Here is an 18,450-nt window from a genome sequence, read left to right on the forward strand (position 1 = left end):
GGCAGCTGGGAACAAGCTGTCAATTGGCATGACATTGGCAGTGACATCCTGTCAACAGAGCAGAGTGGACGAGGAGGTGTGATGTCACAGGAAGCAACTACATAGCTGGCAGGAGCAGTAGGTTACATCTCAGGGGTGAAAAAGAGCTTCTTGCAGGTCATAAGTCAGGTACTTAGCAACTACTAGTGTTGAGCGATACCGTCCGATACTTGAAAGTATCGGTATCGGATAGTATCGGCCGATACCCGAAAAATATCGGATATCGCCGATACCGATATCCGATACCAATACAAGTCAATGGGACATCAAGTATCGGAAGGTATTCTCATGGTTCCCAGGGTCTGAAGGAGAGGAAACTCTCCTTCAGGCCCTGGGATCCATAGGGATGTGTAAAATAAAGAATTAAAATAAAAAATATTGATATATTTACCTCTCCGGCGGCCCCTGAACTCAGCGCGGGTAACCGGCAGGCTTCTTTGTTCAAAATCAGCGCTTTTAGGACCTGAGAATCACGTCCCGGCTTCTGATTGGTCGTGGGCCGCCCATGTGACCGCCACGCGACCAATCACAAGCCGCGACGTCACCGCAAGCTATTAACGCGCTCATTTTTAAAAATGAGCGCGTTAATGGCTTTCAAAGACGTAGCGGCTTGTGATTGGTCGCGTGGCCGCGACCAATCACAAGCCGCGACGTCACCGCAAGCTATTAACGCGCTCATTTTTAAAAATGAGCGCGTTAATAGCTTGCGGTGACGTCGCGGCTTGTGATTGGTCGCGTGGCGGTCACATGGGCGGCCCGCGACCAATCAGAAGCCGGGACGTGATTCTCAGGTCCTAAAAGCGCTGATTTTGAACAACGAAGCCTGCCGGTTACCCGCGCTGAGTCCAGGGGCCGCTGGAGAGGTAAATATATCAATATTTTTTATTTTAATTCTTTATTTTACACATCTCTATGTATCCGATACCGATACCCGATACCACAAAAGTATCGGATCTCGGTATCGGAATTCCGATACCACAAGTATCGGCCGATACCCGATACTTGCGGTATCGGAATGCTCAACACTAGCAACTACCCATTAAATGTGCAAGTGCATTAGAATATGAAATACACCTATCTTCCACACAAATATTGATATATGTTAGGGTTTTTCAATTTTGTTATATTGTACTAGATGGCAGCCCGATTCTAAAGAATCGGGAGTCTAGAATCCATATATACTTTATTTATTCAAATGTAAGAATAATACAATTAATAAATAATAGTAAGAAAGAACAAAAAATGGCTGCACTCACCAGCTCTTGACAATTCTTGTTATTTAAGGTACAGTTACACACACATTAGGAAAATAGCCAGTTAATAATAGGCAATAGTTCTTTGCAGGAATGCAGATATTAATAAATAAGCAGTTTATATTGCAGAGAAATTGCTGGGCAATAATGGACAATGTCCTTATGTGGCAAATAATAGAGCAATATACCCAATGTGGCAAAGAAGAGGTTAATAAACGGCAGTCTCTCAGTATAACAGTCAGTGAATAATAGGCAGTATATGGAGAAAACACCAAACAAAAGTTCAAAATTGGTGTGAAAATGTCACTGAACCACTTCACAACTAAATATATATAGTTTTGGTAAATGGTATTATCATTTTTTTGACGAAATTCGGCAGGAGCTTGAAGAGCAACGTCACTGGGCCCGCCTCCACGCAGTAGAAACTTGCTGTGAGGTAAAAATTCAAAAATCACACCAAAATGGCGGGCGGAGTGTGTCACAGTACGGCACGTTTCTGATTGGTCGCTCGCAGCAGGCGGCAACCAATCAGACACTGGACACTGTTGACGTCACTTATCTCCGGACATTATCTCCGGACATTATCTCCGCACATTAGCTCCGGACATTAGCTCCGGACAAAGCCACGGAAGTTGGCACAAATTGCAGGAAGTAGTATTCTAGGCAATTATATATTAGATATAGCTGAAATGGTTATATTTGATTGTTCTATTTTACTGAAGGATGTTCTCAATACTTTCTTTTAAATCAAAGGGAACCAGACTGTTCAGCTCAAAACACAGAACATTACTGAGCATCTTGAAACCCGAGTACTGAGCTCTGCAGCGCCTATCATAGCCCTAGAAAAGTTAGGATTTTTGTACACAATTATGGTCCACTACATATATATGTATATATTCTCCCTATCAGCAGCTCACTGATGCGTCCCCTGGATGCTCAGAGCTGTGCCTCTTGTGCCTTGTGGGTGCTCAGTGCTGCACCTACTGGGTGCTCGGTGCTGTGCCTCATTGGTGCTTGGTGCTATTCCTCCTGGGTGCTTGGTGCTGTGCCTTGTAGGTGCTCAGTGCTGTACCTCCTGGCTACTGTTTCTCTTGGGCACTCGGTGTTCAGCCTCCTGGGTGCTCGGTTCTCTGCCTCCTGGTTGCTCGGTGCTGTGCCCCCTGGGTGCTTGGTCCTCATCCTCCTGGGTCCAGTTCCTTCCTGTGTGCTTAGTGCTCTTCCTCCTGGGTGCTCTGTGCTGTCTCTCCTGGTTGCTCAGGGCAGTCCTTTCAATGTTCTCTTCTTCCTTGGTGCTGTACCTCCTGGGTGCTCGGTGCAGTCCCTCCTGGGTGCTCAATGCTGCTCCTCCCTGGTGCTCAGTGGAGTTCTTCCTATGTACTCGGTTCTCTTACTACTTTGTGCTTGGTGCTGTCCTCCCTGGGTGCTCGGTGCTGTCCTTCCTGTGTGCTCAGTGCTCTTCCTAATGGGTGCTCGATGCAGTCCTTCTTGTGTGCTTGGTGCTCTTCCTCCTGGGTGCTCGGAGCTGTCCTTCTTGTGTGCTTGGTGCTCTTCCTCCTGAGTACTCTATGCTGCTCCTCCTGGGTGCTCAGTTCTGCTCCTCCAGGGTGCTCTGTGCTGCTCCTTCTGGGTGCTTGGAGCTGCTCCTCCAGGGTGCATGGTTCTGCTCCTCCTGGGTGCTCTTCCTCCTGAGTTCTTGGTGCTGCACATCCTCTGAGCTCTTCATCCTGGGTGCTTGGTGAAGCTCTTCCTCTGTGCTCTTCTTCCTGGGTGCTCTGTGCCCTTCCTCCTGGGTGCACGGTGCTTTTCCTCCTGTGCTCTTCATCCTGGGTGCTCGGTGATGCTCCTCCTCTGTGCTCTTCCTCCTGGGTGCTCAGTTCTGCTCCTCCTGGGTGCTCTGTGCTGCTCCTCCTGGGTGCTTTGTTCTACTCCTCCTGGGTGCTCTTCCTCCTGAGTTCTTGGTGCTGCTCCTCCTGGGTGCCCTTCCTCCTCTGTGGTCAGTGCTGCTCCTCCTCGGTGCTCTTCATCCACGGTGATGATCCTCCTCTGTGCTCTTCTTCCTGGGTGCTCTTCCGCCTGGGTGCTCGGTGCATTTCCTCCTGTGCTCTTCATCCTGGGTGCTTGGTGATGCTCCTCCTCTGTACTCTTCCTCCTAGTTGCTCTGTGCTGCTCCTTCTGGGTGCTCAGTGTTGTTCCTCCTGGGTGCTTGGTGCTGCTCCTCCTGGGTGCTTGGTTCTGCTCCTCCTGGGTGCTCTTCCTCCTGAGTTCTTGGTGCTGCTCCTCCTGGGTGCCCTTCCTCCTCTGTGGTCAGTGCTGCTCCTCCTCGGTGCTCTTCATCCTCGGTGATGATCCTCCTCTGTGCTCTTCTTCCTGGGTGTTCTTCCGCCTGGGTGCTCGGTGCATTTCCTCCTGTGCTCTTCATCCTGGGTGCTTGGTGATGCTCCTCCTCTGTGCTCTTCCTCCTAGTTGCTCTGTGCTGCTCCTTCTGGGTGCTTGGTGCTGCTCCTCCTGGGTGCTTGGTTCTGCTCCTCCTGGGTGCTCTTCCTCCTGAGTTCTCGGTGCTGCTCCTCCTGGGTGCTTGATGCTGCTCCTCTTGGGTGCTCTTCCTTCTGGGTGCTCGGTGGTTTTTCTCCTCTGTGCTCTTCATCCTGGGTGCTCGGTGATGCTCCTCCTTTGTGCAATTCCTCCTGGGTGCTCTGTGCTTTTCATCCTGGGTACTCGGTGCTGATCCTCCTCTGTGTTCTTCCTCTTGGGTGCTCTGTGCTACTCCTCCTGGGTACTCGGTACTGCTCCTCCTGGTTGGCCTTCCTCCAGGGTGCTCGGTGGTGCTCTTCCTGGGTGTCTTTCCTCCTGGATGTTTGGTGCTATCCTCCTCTGTGCTCTTCCTCCTGGGTACCCTTCCTCCTGGGTGCTCGGTGCTGCTTCTCCTGGGTGTTCTGTGCAGCTCCTCCTTGGTGCCTTTCCTCCTGGGTGCTCGGTGCTGCTCCTCCTCTGTGCTCGTTCCTCATGGGAGCCCATCCTCCCGAGTGATCGGTGCTGCTCCTCCTGGGTGCCTTTCCTCCTGGGTGTTCGGTGCTCTTTTTCCTGGGTGCTCTGTTCTGCTCCTCATGGGTGCTCAGTGCTCTTCCTCCTGGGTACCCTTCCTCCTGGGTTCTTGGTGCTGCTACTCTTGGGTGCTCTTCCTTCTGGGTGCTCCTCCTCCTTGGTGCTTGATGCAGTCCTCCTGGGTGCTCAGGGCTGATCATACTGGGTGCGCTTAATCCTGGGAGCTCTGTGCTGCTCCTCCTGGGAGCTCTGTTCTGCTCATCATGGGTGCTCGGTGCTCTTCCTCCTGGGTACCCTTCCTCCTGGGTGCTTGGTGCTGCTCCTCTTGGGTGCTCGTTGCAGTCCTCCTGGTTGCTCAGTACTGATCATCCTGGGTACTCTTCCTCATGAGTACTCTATGCTGCTCCTCCTGGGTGCTTGGTTCTGCTCCTCCTGGGTGCTCTGTGCTGCTCTTTCTGTGTGTTCAGTGCTGTTCCTCCTGGTGCTCAGTGCTGCTCCTCCTGGGTGCTTGATTCTGCTCCTCCTGGGTGCTCTTCCTCCTGAGTTCTTGGTTCTGCACCTCCTGGGTGTCCTTCCACCTGGGTGCTCGATGCTTTTTCACCTCTGTGCTCTTCCCCCTGGGTGCTCTGTGCTGTTCCTCCTGTGTGCTCTATGCTGCTCCTCCTTGGTGCTCTTTCTCCTGTGTGCTCTTTCTCCTGGGTGCTCTGTGCTTTTCACCCTGGGTGCTCGGTGCTGATCCTCCTCTGTGCTCTTCCTCTTGGGTGCTCTGTGCTGCTCCTCCTGGATACTCGGTACTGCTCCTCCAGGTTGGTCTTCCTCCAGGGTGCTCTTCCTCCTGGGTGCTTGGTGTTGCTCCTCCTGGGTGCCTTTCCTTCTGGATGTTCAGTGCTGCTCCTCCTCCTGGGTACCCTTCGTCCTGGCTGCTCGGTGCTGCTCCTCCTGGGTGCTCGGTGCGGCTCCTCCTGGGTGCCTTTTCTCCTGGGGGCTTGGTGCTGCTCCTTCTCTGTGCTCTTCCTCATGGGTGCCCTTCCTCCTGAGTACTCAGTGCTGCTCCTCCTGGGTGATTGGTGCTGCTTTTCCTGGGTGCTCTTCCTCCTGGGTGCTCTGGTCTGCTCCTCCTGGGTGCTCAGTGCTCTTCCTCCTGGGTACCCTTCCTCCTGGGTGCTTGGTGCTGCTCCTCTTGGGTGCTCTTCCTCCTGGGGGCTCCTCCTCCTTGGTGCTCTGTACAGTCCTCCTGGGTGCTCAGTGCTGATCATGCTGGGTGCGCTTACTCCTGGGAGCTCTGTGCTGCTCCTCCTGGGTGCTCTTCCTCCTGGGTGCTCTGTTCTGCTCCTTATGGGTGCTCGGTGCTTTTCCTCCTGGGTACCCTTCCTCCTACGTGCTTGGTGCTGCTCCTCTTGGGTGCTCTTCCACCTTGGTGCTCGGTGCAGTCCTCTTGGGTACTCAGTGCTGATCAACCTGGGTGCTCTTCCTCCTGAGTACTCTATGCTGCTCCTCCTGGGTGCTCGGTTCTGCTCCTCCTGGGTGCTCTGTGTTGCTCCTTCTGGGGGCTTGGTGCTACTTCTCCTGGATGCTTGGTTCTGCTCCTCCTGGGTGCTCTTCCTCCTGAGTTTTTGGTGTTCCTCCACCTGGGTTCTCTTCCTCCTAGTGCTCTTCCTCCTGTGTGCTCGGTGCTGCTCCTCCTCGGTGCTCTTCATCCTGGGTGATCGGTGATGCCCCTCCTCTGTACTCTTCTTCTTGTTTGATCTGTGCTCTTCCTCCTGGGTGCTCGGTGCTTTTCCTCCTGTGCTCTTCATCCTGGGTACTTGGTGATGCTCCTTCTCTGTGCTCTTCTTCCTGGGTCACCGGTGCTGCTCCTCCTGGGTGCTCTTCCTCCTGAGTTTTTGGTGCTCTTCCTCCTAGTGCTCTTCCTCCTGCGTGCTTGGTGCTGCTCCTCCTCTGTGCTCTTCATCCTGGATGCTCGGTGATTCTCCAACTCTGTCCTCTTCTTCCTGGGTGCTCTGTACTCTTCCTCCTGGGTGCTCGGTGCTTTTCCTCCTGTGCTCTTCATCCTAGGTGCTCGGTGATGCTCCTCCTCTGTGCTCTTCCTTGTGGGTGTAGGGTGCTGCTCCTCCTTGGGTGCTCGGTGCTGCTCCTCCTGGGTGCACGGTGCTGCTCCTCCTGGGTGCCCTTCCTCCTGGGTGCACGGTGCCCTTCCTCCTGGTTGCGCTTATAAATCATTACAGCGCCGGCCACGCTACATACCGGCAGCAGGGCGCGGGAGCGCCGCTTAATACCACTATACACCAGGTAACCTACACCCCTATACATTGCCAACCGGCACTGCTATATTACTTCAACTATAATAGATTTATGTCCCTTACACATGCCCATCTCCTGTGTCTCCATAGCATCCACCCAAGGGCTGATATTGCGTTATTACACGCACCACTATCTGGCATTCCAGGTACATCTCATATCCTCTCACACACCTTATCCTCTATGTACCTCCCCTATCTCATGTGTCTATATCCTTTTTCCTGCAGTGTGTAGCTTCGTCCACAAGGACCTTCTCCTCCCCTACTATAAACATAGTAAAGGTAATGTTTTTTTACTCTGTACCCTCGATATTGATTGTCATAAGGTCTGGTTTCCGGATACCTTAGTCTAGCCTTGTGAAAAAGCTTTCTCTTCCCCTTTCTGTTTGGGGAACATATGTGGTGTTTCTATATATGCATGTAACATGCTATGTCACTGCTATTGTAATTTTCTCCATTTGGAGTTTACCCATTCTCCTATTTATGCATTCCAATGTCTCTTTTTTCCAGGCTGGGAACATTATTGGTTTTTTTGTTTTTGTTTTGTTTTGCAATATGATTTATTGTATATATCTTATGTTTATTTTGTTTTTTTGTTTTATTTTTCTTTAGCGATTATATGATTAAGGCCCTGGTTGGGCCGAAACGTCATAGTTACTTCTGGTCGCTTTCCTTGTACTATAATTATACTTGTTAATAAACTTTCCATCACCTTGCAAATATACACATAGAGTGTGCGGTGTACTATATTTTATCTTCCTCCTGGGTGCACGGTGCTGCGCCTCCTGGGTGCCCTTCCTCCTGGATGCACGGTGCTGCTCCTCCTGGGTGCCCTTCCTCCTGGATGCACGGTGCTGTGCCTCCTGGGTGCCCTTCCTCCTGGATGCACGGTGCTGCTCCTCCTGGGTGCCCTTCCTCCTGGGTGCCCTTCCTCCTGGGTGCACGGTGCTGCTTCTTCTGGGTGCCCTTCCTCCTGGGTGCACGGTGCTGCTCCTCCTGGGTGCCCTTCCTCCTGGGTGCACGGTGCTGTTCCTCCTGGGTGCACGGTGCTGCTCCTCCTGGGTGCCCTTCCTCCTGGGTGCCCTTCCTCCTGGGTGCACGGTGCTGTTCCTCCTGGGTGCCCTTCCTCCTGGGTGCACGGTGCTGTTCCTCCTGGGTGCCCTTCCTCCTGGGTGCACGGTGCTGTTCCTCCTGGGTGCACGGTGCTGCTCCTCCTGGGTGCCCTTCCTCCTGGGTGCCCTTACTCCTGGGTGCATGGTGCTGCTCCTTCTGGGTGCCCTTCCTCCTGGGTGCACGGTGCTGTTCCTCCTGGGTGCACGGTGCTGCTCCTCCTGGGTGCCCTTCCTCCTGGGTGCCCTTACTCCTGGGTGCATGGTGCTGCTCCTCCTGGGTGCACGGTGCTGTTCCTCCTGGGTGCCTTTCCTCCTGGGTGCACGGTGCTGTTCCTCCTGGGTGCCCTTCCTCCTGGGTGCACGGTGCTGTTCCTCCTGGGTGCACGGTGCTGCTCCTCCTGGGTGCCCTTCCTCCTGGGTGCCCTTCCTCCTGGGTGCACGGTGCTGCTCCTTCTGGGTGCCCTTCCTCCTGGGTGCACGGTGCTGCTCCTCCTGGGTGCCCTTCCTCCTGGGTGTACGGTGCTGTTCCTCCTGGGTGCCCTTCCTCCTGGGTGCATGGTGCTGTTCCTCCTGGGTGCCCTTCCTCCTGGGTGCCCTTCCTCCTGGGTGCACGGTGCTGTTCCTCCTGGGTGCCCTTCCTCCTGGGTGCCCTTCCTCCTGGGTGCACGGTGCTGTTCCTCCTGGGTGCCCTTCCTCCTGGGTGCACGGTGCTGCTTCTTCTGGGTGCCCTTCCTCCTGGGTGCATGGTGCTGTTCCTCCTGGGTGCCCTTCCTCCTGGGTGCCCTTCCTCCTGGGTGCACGGTGCTGCTCCTCCTGGGTGCCCTTCCTCCTGGGTGTACGGTGCTGTTCCTCCTGGGTGCCCTTCCTCCTGGGTGCATGGTGCTGTTCCTCCTGGGTGCCCTTCCTCCTGGGTGCCCTTCCTCCTGGGTGCACGGTGCTGTTCCTCCTGGGTGCCCTTCCTCCTGGGTGCCCTTCCTCCTGGGTGCACGGTGCTGTTCCTCCTGGGTGCCCTTCCTCCTGGGTGCCCGGTGCTGTTCCTCCTGGGTGCCCTTCCTCCTGGGTGCCCGGTGCTGTTCCTCCTGGGTGCCCTTCCTCCTGGGTGCACGGTGCTGTTCCTCCTGGGTGCCCTTCCTCCTGGGTGCATGGTGCTGCTCCTCCTGGGTGCCCTTCCTCCTGGGTGCACGGTGCCCTTCCTCCTGGGTGCCCTTCCTCCTGGGTGCACGGTGCTGCTCCTCCTGGGTGCCCTTCCTCCTGGGTGCCCTTCCTCCTGGGTGCACGGTGCTGTTCCTCCTGGGTGCCCTTCCTCCTGGGTGCCCTTCCTCCTGGGTGCACGGTGCTGTTCCTCCTGGGTGCCCTTCCTCCTGGGTGCCCTGTGCTGCTCCTCCTCTGTGCTCGGTGCTTTCCTCTGGCTATCGCTGCCTTACTACTTTCACATTCTCCACCTCTGAACCCCGATGATTGACAGCTGGAAGGGAGGGGCGTGACCCGTGCAGCCGCCAATCACAAGCTGCTGTGGGCGTGGCTCCGTGCCTCCCGCGGCCAGTGAGCGCGCAGGGGGGGCGGGCCGTCGGTCTCCATTCTGTGCCCGCCGTGTGTCAGCTCTAGAGGAGAGACACGGAGGAGGGCGGAGGAGCGGAGACTGAGCCCCAAACAAAAGCAGGACACCGAGCTGCGAGGAAGTTCCGTGCTCCGGTCCACACCCAGCCTCCGGGAGCGCGGCCGCCGCGGGAGCCCCGAGCCTCCTCTGCCTGGATCCTCTTCTTCCTGGTGTGCCGGACTTGCCCGGATCTGGACGGATTCCTGCGCCCTGGGATTTACAGGAGGGAGCCACAACAAAGGCAGGAGAGAGGGCAGAACAATAAGAGTTCCCTGTGCGCTGCAGGGTGCGCGGAGGGCGCTGCACGGCGGGGCTCCTGGAGATGGATGATCAGCCCAGGCTAATGCACAGCCACCCGGGGGTGGGGATGCCCGGGCACCCCAGCCTGTCCCAGCACATGCAGGATGGCCCCGGGGCCGGCGAGGGGGAGGGGGGCAGGAAGCAGGACATCGGGGATATATTACAGCAGATCATGACCATCACCGACCAGAGTCTGGACGAAGCACAGGCCAGGTGAGACCCCCGACATGCGTGCGTGCCAGGACGGGAGCCCCCGACACCAGTGGCCAAACTCGGGGTTTACACAGCACCCGAAACTTTTCTGGCGTCTTGTTGTTGTGCGCCAGACACATGCACCGGGCCAGCAAGCGACCGAAAGTGACGGCCCCGTCCCCGGGTCACACCTGCTCGTACAGCCGAACAGCATGACCTGGAAGTGTGCACAGTGACACTGGGCATTGTGCGGTCCTGGAGCTCCCGTATGTCAGCAGACAGTGTGTGCTCCCTGCCCGCGGGGACGGTGTGTCACTGCTCGGACGGAGGATGTCTGGGGTGTCACAAAGTTTAGTGCGCCAGTAGCAGGACCACCGAGGTCATGGGACCACCAGGCCTGTGTAGTAAGGTCACCCCCTGTGCAATGTACAGGGCGGTATAGGGGTGTACAGCTACAATCCCCAATACTCAGGCTCTCACTTTGCCAGGTCACATGTTATACATATCACAAAGTGATGGTTAAACTTCCCTGCTGTGCCTATATGCCCGGCTGTGCCTATATATCCGGCTGTGCCTATATGCCCGGCTGTGCCTATATGCCCGTCTGTGCCTATATGCCCGTCTGTGCCTATATGCCCGTCTGTGCCTATATGCCCGTCTGTGCCTATATGCCCGTCTGTGCCTATATGCCCGGCTGTGCCTATATGCCCGGCTGTGCCTATATGCCCGTCTGTGCCTATATGCCCGTCTGTGCCTATATGCCCGTCTGTGCCTGTATGCCCGTCTGTGCCTGTATGCCCGTCTGTGCCTGTATGCCCGTCTGTGCCTGTATGCCCGGCGGTGCCTGTATGCCCGTCTGTGCCTGTATGCCCGTCTGTGCCTGTATGCCCGTCTGTGCCTATATGCCCGTCTGTGCCTATATGCCCGTCTGTGCCTATATGCCCGTCTGTGCCTATATGCCCGTCTGTGCCTATATGCCCGTCTGTGCCTGTATGCCCGGCGGTGCCTGTATGCCCGTCTGTGCCTGTATGCCCGTCTGTGCCTGTATGCCTGTCTGTGCCTGTATGCCCGTCTGTGCCTGTATGCCCGTCTGTGCCTATATGCCCGTCTGTGCCTATATGCCCGTCTGTGCCTATATGCCCGTCTGTGCCTATATGCCCGTCTGTGCCTATATGCCCGTCTGTGCCTATATGCCCGTCTGTGCCTATATGCCCGTCTGTGCCTATATGCCCGGCGGTGCCTATATGCCCGGCTGTGCCTATATGCCCGGCTGTGCCTATATGCCCGGCTGTGCCTATATGCCCGGCGGTGCCTATATGCCCGGCGGTGCCTATATACCCGGTTTTATGCAATAATGGGTATGTTTAAATTTATTTATTCTTTGCTCTGCCAACAAGCATTCTGTTTTTGTTTTTTTTTTGTTGTTGCCAGAACTTGATGTAAAAAATGGCACCATACATTATAGGACCTGGGATGAACCCCATGTTTTTTTTGGATGATCTCCTACATAAACTGCAATGTTTCCCCTATAGACTCCCATGTTGCTGTAATACCTGGGTCTTTTGACAGCCCCCGTCATGGTGGTGCAGGTATATACTGTATCTCTTCACTAATTCCCTTTTATCCCATTGCTGGGCCTAGCTCAGGTGCTGTCATTCTCTTCCCTGGCTCAGCAATATCCTGTTTATTTCTTATTTGTATGACTCCGTTATTTTCCGGATAGAAGAGAACATACAGATATTTATATACTTATTTTTTAATACAGTATTAGTGTGTAAGTGATGGTTATATAGCCCGGTGCGGTGTAATGTCGGCCATAGCCAACGGATATTGTTATTGTTGTTACTACCTGAAAGATGTTGTAAATATTTATCACTTCCTCTGATACATAGAATCGGCTGCTCACCGCTACATAGCGACAAATCTGTATCACATCAATAGTAAAATAAAATCTGCTCCTAATTAATCAAGGTGCTGGGCATTATCTGAAGTTTAGAAGAAATATAGTAACTTTTTTTTATATATATTTTTTACCAGCTGCTTTTTACAGGCGGATTGCAACAGGCAAAGCCTATGCTGCGGCCTGTGATGCTACGACGGCGTGTGCGGACTGCTCCTTCATTTTTCATCCTGGTGACTGCTGGTTGTGGACTATGTTGTCACTGGCAGCTAAGTTAATTCCCTCACTTGCTCTTGTGTTATTTGTTCGGTCTGAGCCGAGGTTGAAATGACACTAACATGAGCGCTGTCTCACCCTGTGCATGAGCCATTAGGCGACGTAGAATGCAGATTTTGCTGGGAAATGTATTTTACAGCAGTGTGCTGGCTGCCATTGGAAATAGATCCATGAGTTAATCAGTATTTTTTTTTTCTCTTTTTCTGTATTTAGAGGCTGACTGACGTTTATACCTGCAGTATATTCTGTATTGCACAGTACGGGTCGCTTTCTAGACAGCGTTTGTCATTTATACTGCAAGGCAGTTAGCAATTATTGTCGTCTTTTGTAATATAGCATCTGAGAATAAAAGATTTTCCGAGTTTTATATTATTTAGAACAATCTCAAGAGCTGTAACTCTAAGACATGTATAACACATGACATATACAGTGCACTAGTTATTATAATTAATATACCGTATGTACACTTAGGAGAACGTTATATCCTGCTAAGACGAGATACTGTCTATTAATATGTATCAAATATACACCAGTGTGTACATCCAGATCAGCTCCGGGGTCCACGTTATCATAATGTATCATGTAAAGAAAGTCGTTACAGTGGGAAATATCATGATTTTGTATTTTTAAACTGTGTTTATGATAAACTTAATACATACTGTCATATATTCAGGTGGTAAATCTAGGCCCCCTGTTATTTATATTCCTTCTATATTAGCCGTTTTTGGGGGGCTGTCTTTCGTGTCGGGGGGGGGGGGGGGGAACAAATATGTAAATGTTGTGAATGGATGAATCGCAGTCTGTTGTAGAGTAGTTTTTCCGAGGCTGCGAGCTTCAGGGCCGACCATGATGTGTATAAAATACTGTCACTAATTTGTGTTGGTAGTGAATTGGAAGTGGTGTGTTTAATGGCATTTTTCCGTATTTGTGCCCCTTTGAAATCACGTAATCTTCCCAATACCATCACTCTTTGTTTTATAGTGGGCTGGGCGTGCAGGAGTCTATGGGGCCCCTGGTACTATAACGTATACTGTGTTTGGCACTGCTGTAGGACTCCACATACGTCACAACGCCTCATCTATCACACTTGACACGACGGCACCGATAGTGATGATTGCCTGTCAGTAAACAGAAGTGTATTTTTATAAAATCTAAGTGCATTATTATCATCGTGATATAAAAATACCGGTGTGTTGGAGCGGACGCTATAAGCAAGGCACCGTAGAAATGATTTTTTTTAATAACCGATCCCCTGTAGGACAGGTCGTCGGACTCGTGCACGTGCTTCTTCTAATGTTTGGGAGGAGAGCTGTTGTATTTGCATGGTAGTTTATTAGCGTCATGTTTTGTATTTGTGCGAACTCCCTTAGTGTTTACTGTTTTATGGGCTATGGTGAATGGGGGACATAATGGATTTACAGCTGAAGCCCTGTGCCATTGTCATGTGATGTATTGAATCTCCCTCTGCACAGGGCTAGTGAGAACCCTTTCTAGTGCCAGGGGTGACACATGGAGAATTGTGACCCCTGGGCGAATGGAAGTGCAGATCAGATCCTGCAGGAGGGTTACAGGCAGGATACCTGGAGAAAGGTGCACCTTCTCTATGTGCATATTATAGCTGCCTTCAGATGGCTCTGCTATTTTACTTGTAAGCCTGGATCCCTGTGTATACGTTCCTCTATGATTGTATGGGATGTAAACCTTTGCTATTCTGAGATCTGTCCTTCTGATCACTTCTGGGGGACCCCCAATGATCAGCCTTTACTGATAAGGCGACTGGACTGAGGCTGCAGCTTCCAGTCTCCTAAGGAAACCATAAAATGAACATTGATGTCTGGTCTTCCATACAGTTCTATCTTCGTAGATCTCCGCAGTCTCTACTCTTGCTTATATAGAGGGGTCCTCAACCCCATTCTATTATGATATCCATGTGATCCAAGGCCAAGTTTACACTGGGCAGCGGTTCAGCAACTAGCCTGTACTAAAACAAAAAAAAAAAAGCCTTTTATTTTCAAGACATTTTGCTAAAACGGTCTCCCAAGATTCTGTGATGACAGTGGCCCATGTAACACTTTTCCTGCTCCCTTAAACACGCCGGAGTTGGGTGTATCATATACAAATGCGATCAGTCGCATCAGACTCAAGGTCACAAACTGCCGTTATGAAGACCCTTTTAAATGTTAATTTTAGGGCATCATGTATTTATTATTATTATTATAGCGCCATTTATTCCATGGCGCTTTACATGTGAGGAGGGGTATACATAATAAAAACAAGTACAATAATCTTGAACAATACAAGTCACAACTGGGGCATGAGGAGAGAGGACCCTGCCCGCGAGGGCTCACAATCTACAAGTATTTATGTTTATCTACAATGTATTTAGTTGTACTATTAAATTTCTAGTTAGCATAGGAAGTATATTATTTGTATACAGATAAGCGCTGGGTTACACCTATCTGTCTATCTGAAGTCGCATGCTGTGACTTTTTGTCTAATACCAGTCATGTGACTTTTTCACCTCCCCACCGTTGCTTGCAGTCCTCCGCTTGAACTGCAAGCTCTCGGACCAAACGTGTTAGTATGGAGGGCTCGAGCCTTGTATCCGTGTACTGTAGTAGATCCTGCCGGCTTCTCTGATAAATCTTCCGCTCACAAAGTTGTTTTATTTGGTCTTGCACAAGTACAATGTGAGTGCTTTAATTTTCAGGTAAGTACGTTGTAACCTTTCCACGCTAGAAGTGGCTTATTGTTCTTGGTTTATGTGGCCCATTACTTTCTTTTCTAAATATTGACTTGTGGTTTTTCCTTGTACTTATTGAGAAGGTCACGGTGGTGAACCTGACTCCTCAAGGAACCTGCCCAGCTGGGACAAACTTATACTTTCTTTATGCGAACTTCTCGGATTCTCTAGTGGTCCCATAATGTCGGCCAACATTTAAGTTGTTAAATCGGATGTGTCTGTGTATAATGAAAAGCCGAACGCCCAAGCCTACATTCCTGGTAACTCCTAGATGCTCGTGGTTGTAGAACCTTCATGTTACGGCGGCCATACACCAAAGCAAGGGAGAAGGACAACCCTTAAAATAGTGTGTGCAACCATCTTCTCATTGGGATCCATTGATGATTATCTAGTGGCCACCATACTTGATGCTGCTGGTCAACCCCACTATTACAGTCTCACACCCATCTTAATATATACCTGCATATTTTGTGTTCTTATCCTTTTTTGTTTCGAGGCCTAATCTGTTTATCGTGGTTTTTTAAGCTGGTCCTATATCTCCCCCGTCTGTCACACTCCCATTGGGGTTAAAGGATAAAACCTTGATTTTGTTTTGTTACAGAGAGAAAATCGCCAGCGATCACCAGTTGCCAAACCTTCCCTATATCTCCGCCTTGTTGACTCCCCAAGGGTAGGAAGTCAGATATCGGTGTTAACTTTGGTCACCCTTTAAGTTTCACACATTGAGCGATGTTGTGTTGTACAATATTTGCTGTCCTACATGTATAGTATTTCTCCAGCACACATTATGTGACATATTTCCAGTACCAATATGTTTCTTCATCCCTTTATAAAACAATGCAATATGTTGGTAAATGAGTTTGCCAATCAGATGGGTTTCTTTTCTAACCTTTTACGTTGGTTTTTATCCATGACCCCAGTTTGAGGTGACTCTTATTATAGAACATCTATTGGCTGGTTTTCAGGAGACTGCTGCTAAATTCTCATCGAACACATAAAATATTCATGTGACATGGGAAGTCATAGTGTTCAGAAATAATAATACAAATATAGTAAGTACATTAGGAAAGGGTTCAGTTTTTTCCATTGGAAGCTCCCAGGAGTAGAGCCCACTATACAATTTTTCATTAACCTGTATCTGGACGGTGAAGTATTATTACTTTTGTGCTCGGCTGTACAGTGCTTTGGGAATGCCCTATAAATAATCCTATTCTTAGTCTGCACATAAAGTGTATGCTGCCTGACCCATTTTTTTGCATAATTTGCTTGGTCAAGGTGGTGTTGGCTATGCATACAGCTGACACCCTGCTGCAACTACCCGGATTTTAGTCAAAGGGGTTTCCTCGACTTCTATTGAAGATTCGGGAATGTGGCACTCACCATCCATTAAACACTTTTATTATATATCTCCATTAGAAATACATGGGTGTGGAGCTAGCCGGGTGCTTGAAGACAACGGCCGTTTTGCTATGTAACAAGCGCTTCTTCAGGTCTCATACATGAACCGTAGACGCGCTTATTACATCGTGAAACAGCTGTCTTCATGCATCCCATTAGCTCCAAGGCTATGTCTTTTTAACAGTGATTTAGAATACGTTTTTTTTATGAGTGGTGAGTGCCACTTTCCTAGATCATATGAGCTATTCGCACTTCTATTTACGAGTAGATCCCCAATGGATCCACTAGCCAGAGGATAAGACCTGCAAATTAAAAAGTCCTTTATTTTGTGACCGTGCCAACCTTGTTTTATTTTTTTTTTTCTTGGGCCATCAATATCACAGTCCATTCTATCTTGACAAAATGAATAACGGAGTTGCAGTTCTCGAAGCTGGGCTGTTGCGGCTCTGTTTATATCCGGCCTCCACTGTAGCTAAAAGCAGCTGATCAGTGGAGTTGTCGGTTTTCGGACCCCCACCTATCTGGTATTAATTTTGCCCATTTCAATGGTCCATTTAGACAAGCCAATAATAAACATGTATAGGTCACTTCTAAACATGACGGCAATCGCTGGACAAAAATGTTGGCCAGGTGTGATGATTTCATACTAGCATAAGAATCAGTATGATCGACAAAACATCGGCCCATGTGAACAGGTAACGTGCTGCCAATGATCATGGTGATCTGTCCAAGTTGGATATCCATTGACCTGTTTAAAGGGGTCATAAGTGATCGGGCATCGATTTCATAAGCCTTCGACAACTCTTTTAAGTCTGAACGTGGCTTTTCAGGCTGTGGTCAATACTTATCATGACAACTGTAGATTTACAGAGAAGGGGCAGCCTCTGTCAGCCAATTAATGCCCCCACAGTTCGATGGCAGGATGCCAGTGGGTTGCCATGGCAGCCTGGGGCACAACAATGGTTAGAGGCAGGACGTTTCATCTACTGTAGAATGATCAAAGGACTCCGGGGCACAGTCCCATAGTGGGCCTAAAGAAAATAAAGTCACAGTATAAAAAAAAAAACTTCCGAAGTGTAAAAGAAAAACATTTTTTCCCTTAAGATTTTTAATTAATGTGGTAGTTCATGATAAATGTAACGTTTTTATGCCACATGGTGAACATCTTAAAATGTTCTTTATCTTCCACCTCCCAGAACCAAAGATACAAAAGCTATCAAAAAATGTGCCTCAAAATGATACAATGTAATCTGCAAAAATAGAGAGAACTGTGTTATGTCTCGTGAACAAAATACTTTGAAGTGGGGGAGGGGGGTTTGCAAAAACTAAAAAAAAAAAATCTTATACATGATGACAATCGCAAAGTGCTGTGTATAATCTCTAGGCCAAGTTCCCACAATGAGTATTTATTGCTTTATTTTTTATTTTTTTTTACAACTGCATATTTTGTTGCACAATAAGAAAATGCAGTGTATCACAGTTCCAGGCGTGTGGTGTTGTGTGTTTTTATTTATTTATTTTTTTATTACACCAAAAACTGACCTGCGGGGTCAATATTTGTCTTTCAGTAAAGATGCTTTTTTTTGTTTTTTTTCCAGGATTTTCTCCAGACTGCAGTGAGATGACAAAAAAATCCACTGATAAAATTGCATATGCATTTTTATTGCCTCTCCGCAGTGAAACCGCTTGAAATCCGCACATGACTTTATTAAGGCTATGTGCACGCGTTGCGGATTTTTTTCTGCTGAATCCGCAGGTAAAGCGCCCTGCCTTTTACCTGCGGATTGACCACGGATTTCACCTGCGTTTTTACACCTGCGGATTCCTATTAAGGAATAGGCGTAAAACGCTGCGGGATCCGCACAAAGAATTGACATGCTGCCGAAAATAAAACCGCAGCAATTCTGCGCAGAATTTTCCGCAGCATGTGCACTGCGGATTTGGTTTTCCATAGCTTTACATGCTACTGTAAAATGCATGGAAAACAGCAGCAGATCCCCAACATTTGCACATACCCTAATAAAGTTTTATCAAAGCTAAGCAACAGGAAGTATCCAAAACAGCGCAGTTTTAATTAAAATAGAACAGAAAGGAAAACTGCAGCTTAAAAAAATAAATAAAAAAAAAGCAAGTAACATGATTGGAAAATGTATAATTTTGATCTTGCCACCCTTGTGCACAGAGAAAGATATACATACTCTAGCAGGCATATATTCTCAGACACCTGATGAAGGTTATATTAGCCGAAACGCGTTGTTTGCCATGTTTTATGGTTGGTAGCTTTGGTATTTTCTCACTACG

General features: G+C 49.8%; 1 protein-coding gene across 6 annotated transcripts in view; it reads left to right on the forward strand.

The window, feature by feature from the left end:
* The first annotated feature begins 9,315 nt into the window (after positions 1–9,315).
* Positions 9,316–18,450, forward strand: part of PBX1 (PBX homeobox 1) — a 155,520-nt gene continuing 146,385 nt past the window's right edge. Inside the window, exons 1-2 of one of the 6 annotated variants that reach the window (XM_069737439.1) lie at positions 9,347–9,853; positions 15,353–15,421. In XM_069737439.1, the coding sequence (XP_069593540.1) occupies positions 9,663–9,853; positions 15,353–15,421 (260 nt within the window). In that variant the 5' untranslated portion in view covers positions 9,347–9,662. Of the gene's footprint in view, positions 9,854–15,352; positions 15,422–18,450 lie in introns of all 6 variants that reach the window. The other 5 variants (XM_069737441.1, XM_069737443.1, XM_069737442.1 and 2 more) reach the window with 5 other exon arrangements.

The sequence above is a fragment of the Ranitomeya imitator genome, chromosome 8 (assembly GCF_032444005.1).
Source record: "Ranitomeya imitator isolate aRanImi1 chromosome 8, aRanImi1.pri, whole genome shotgun sequence".
NCBI lineage: Eukaryota > Metazoa > Chordata > Amphibia > Anura > Dendrobatidae > Ranitomeya > Ranitomeya imitator.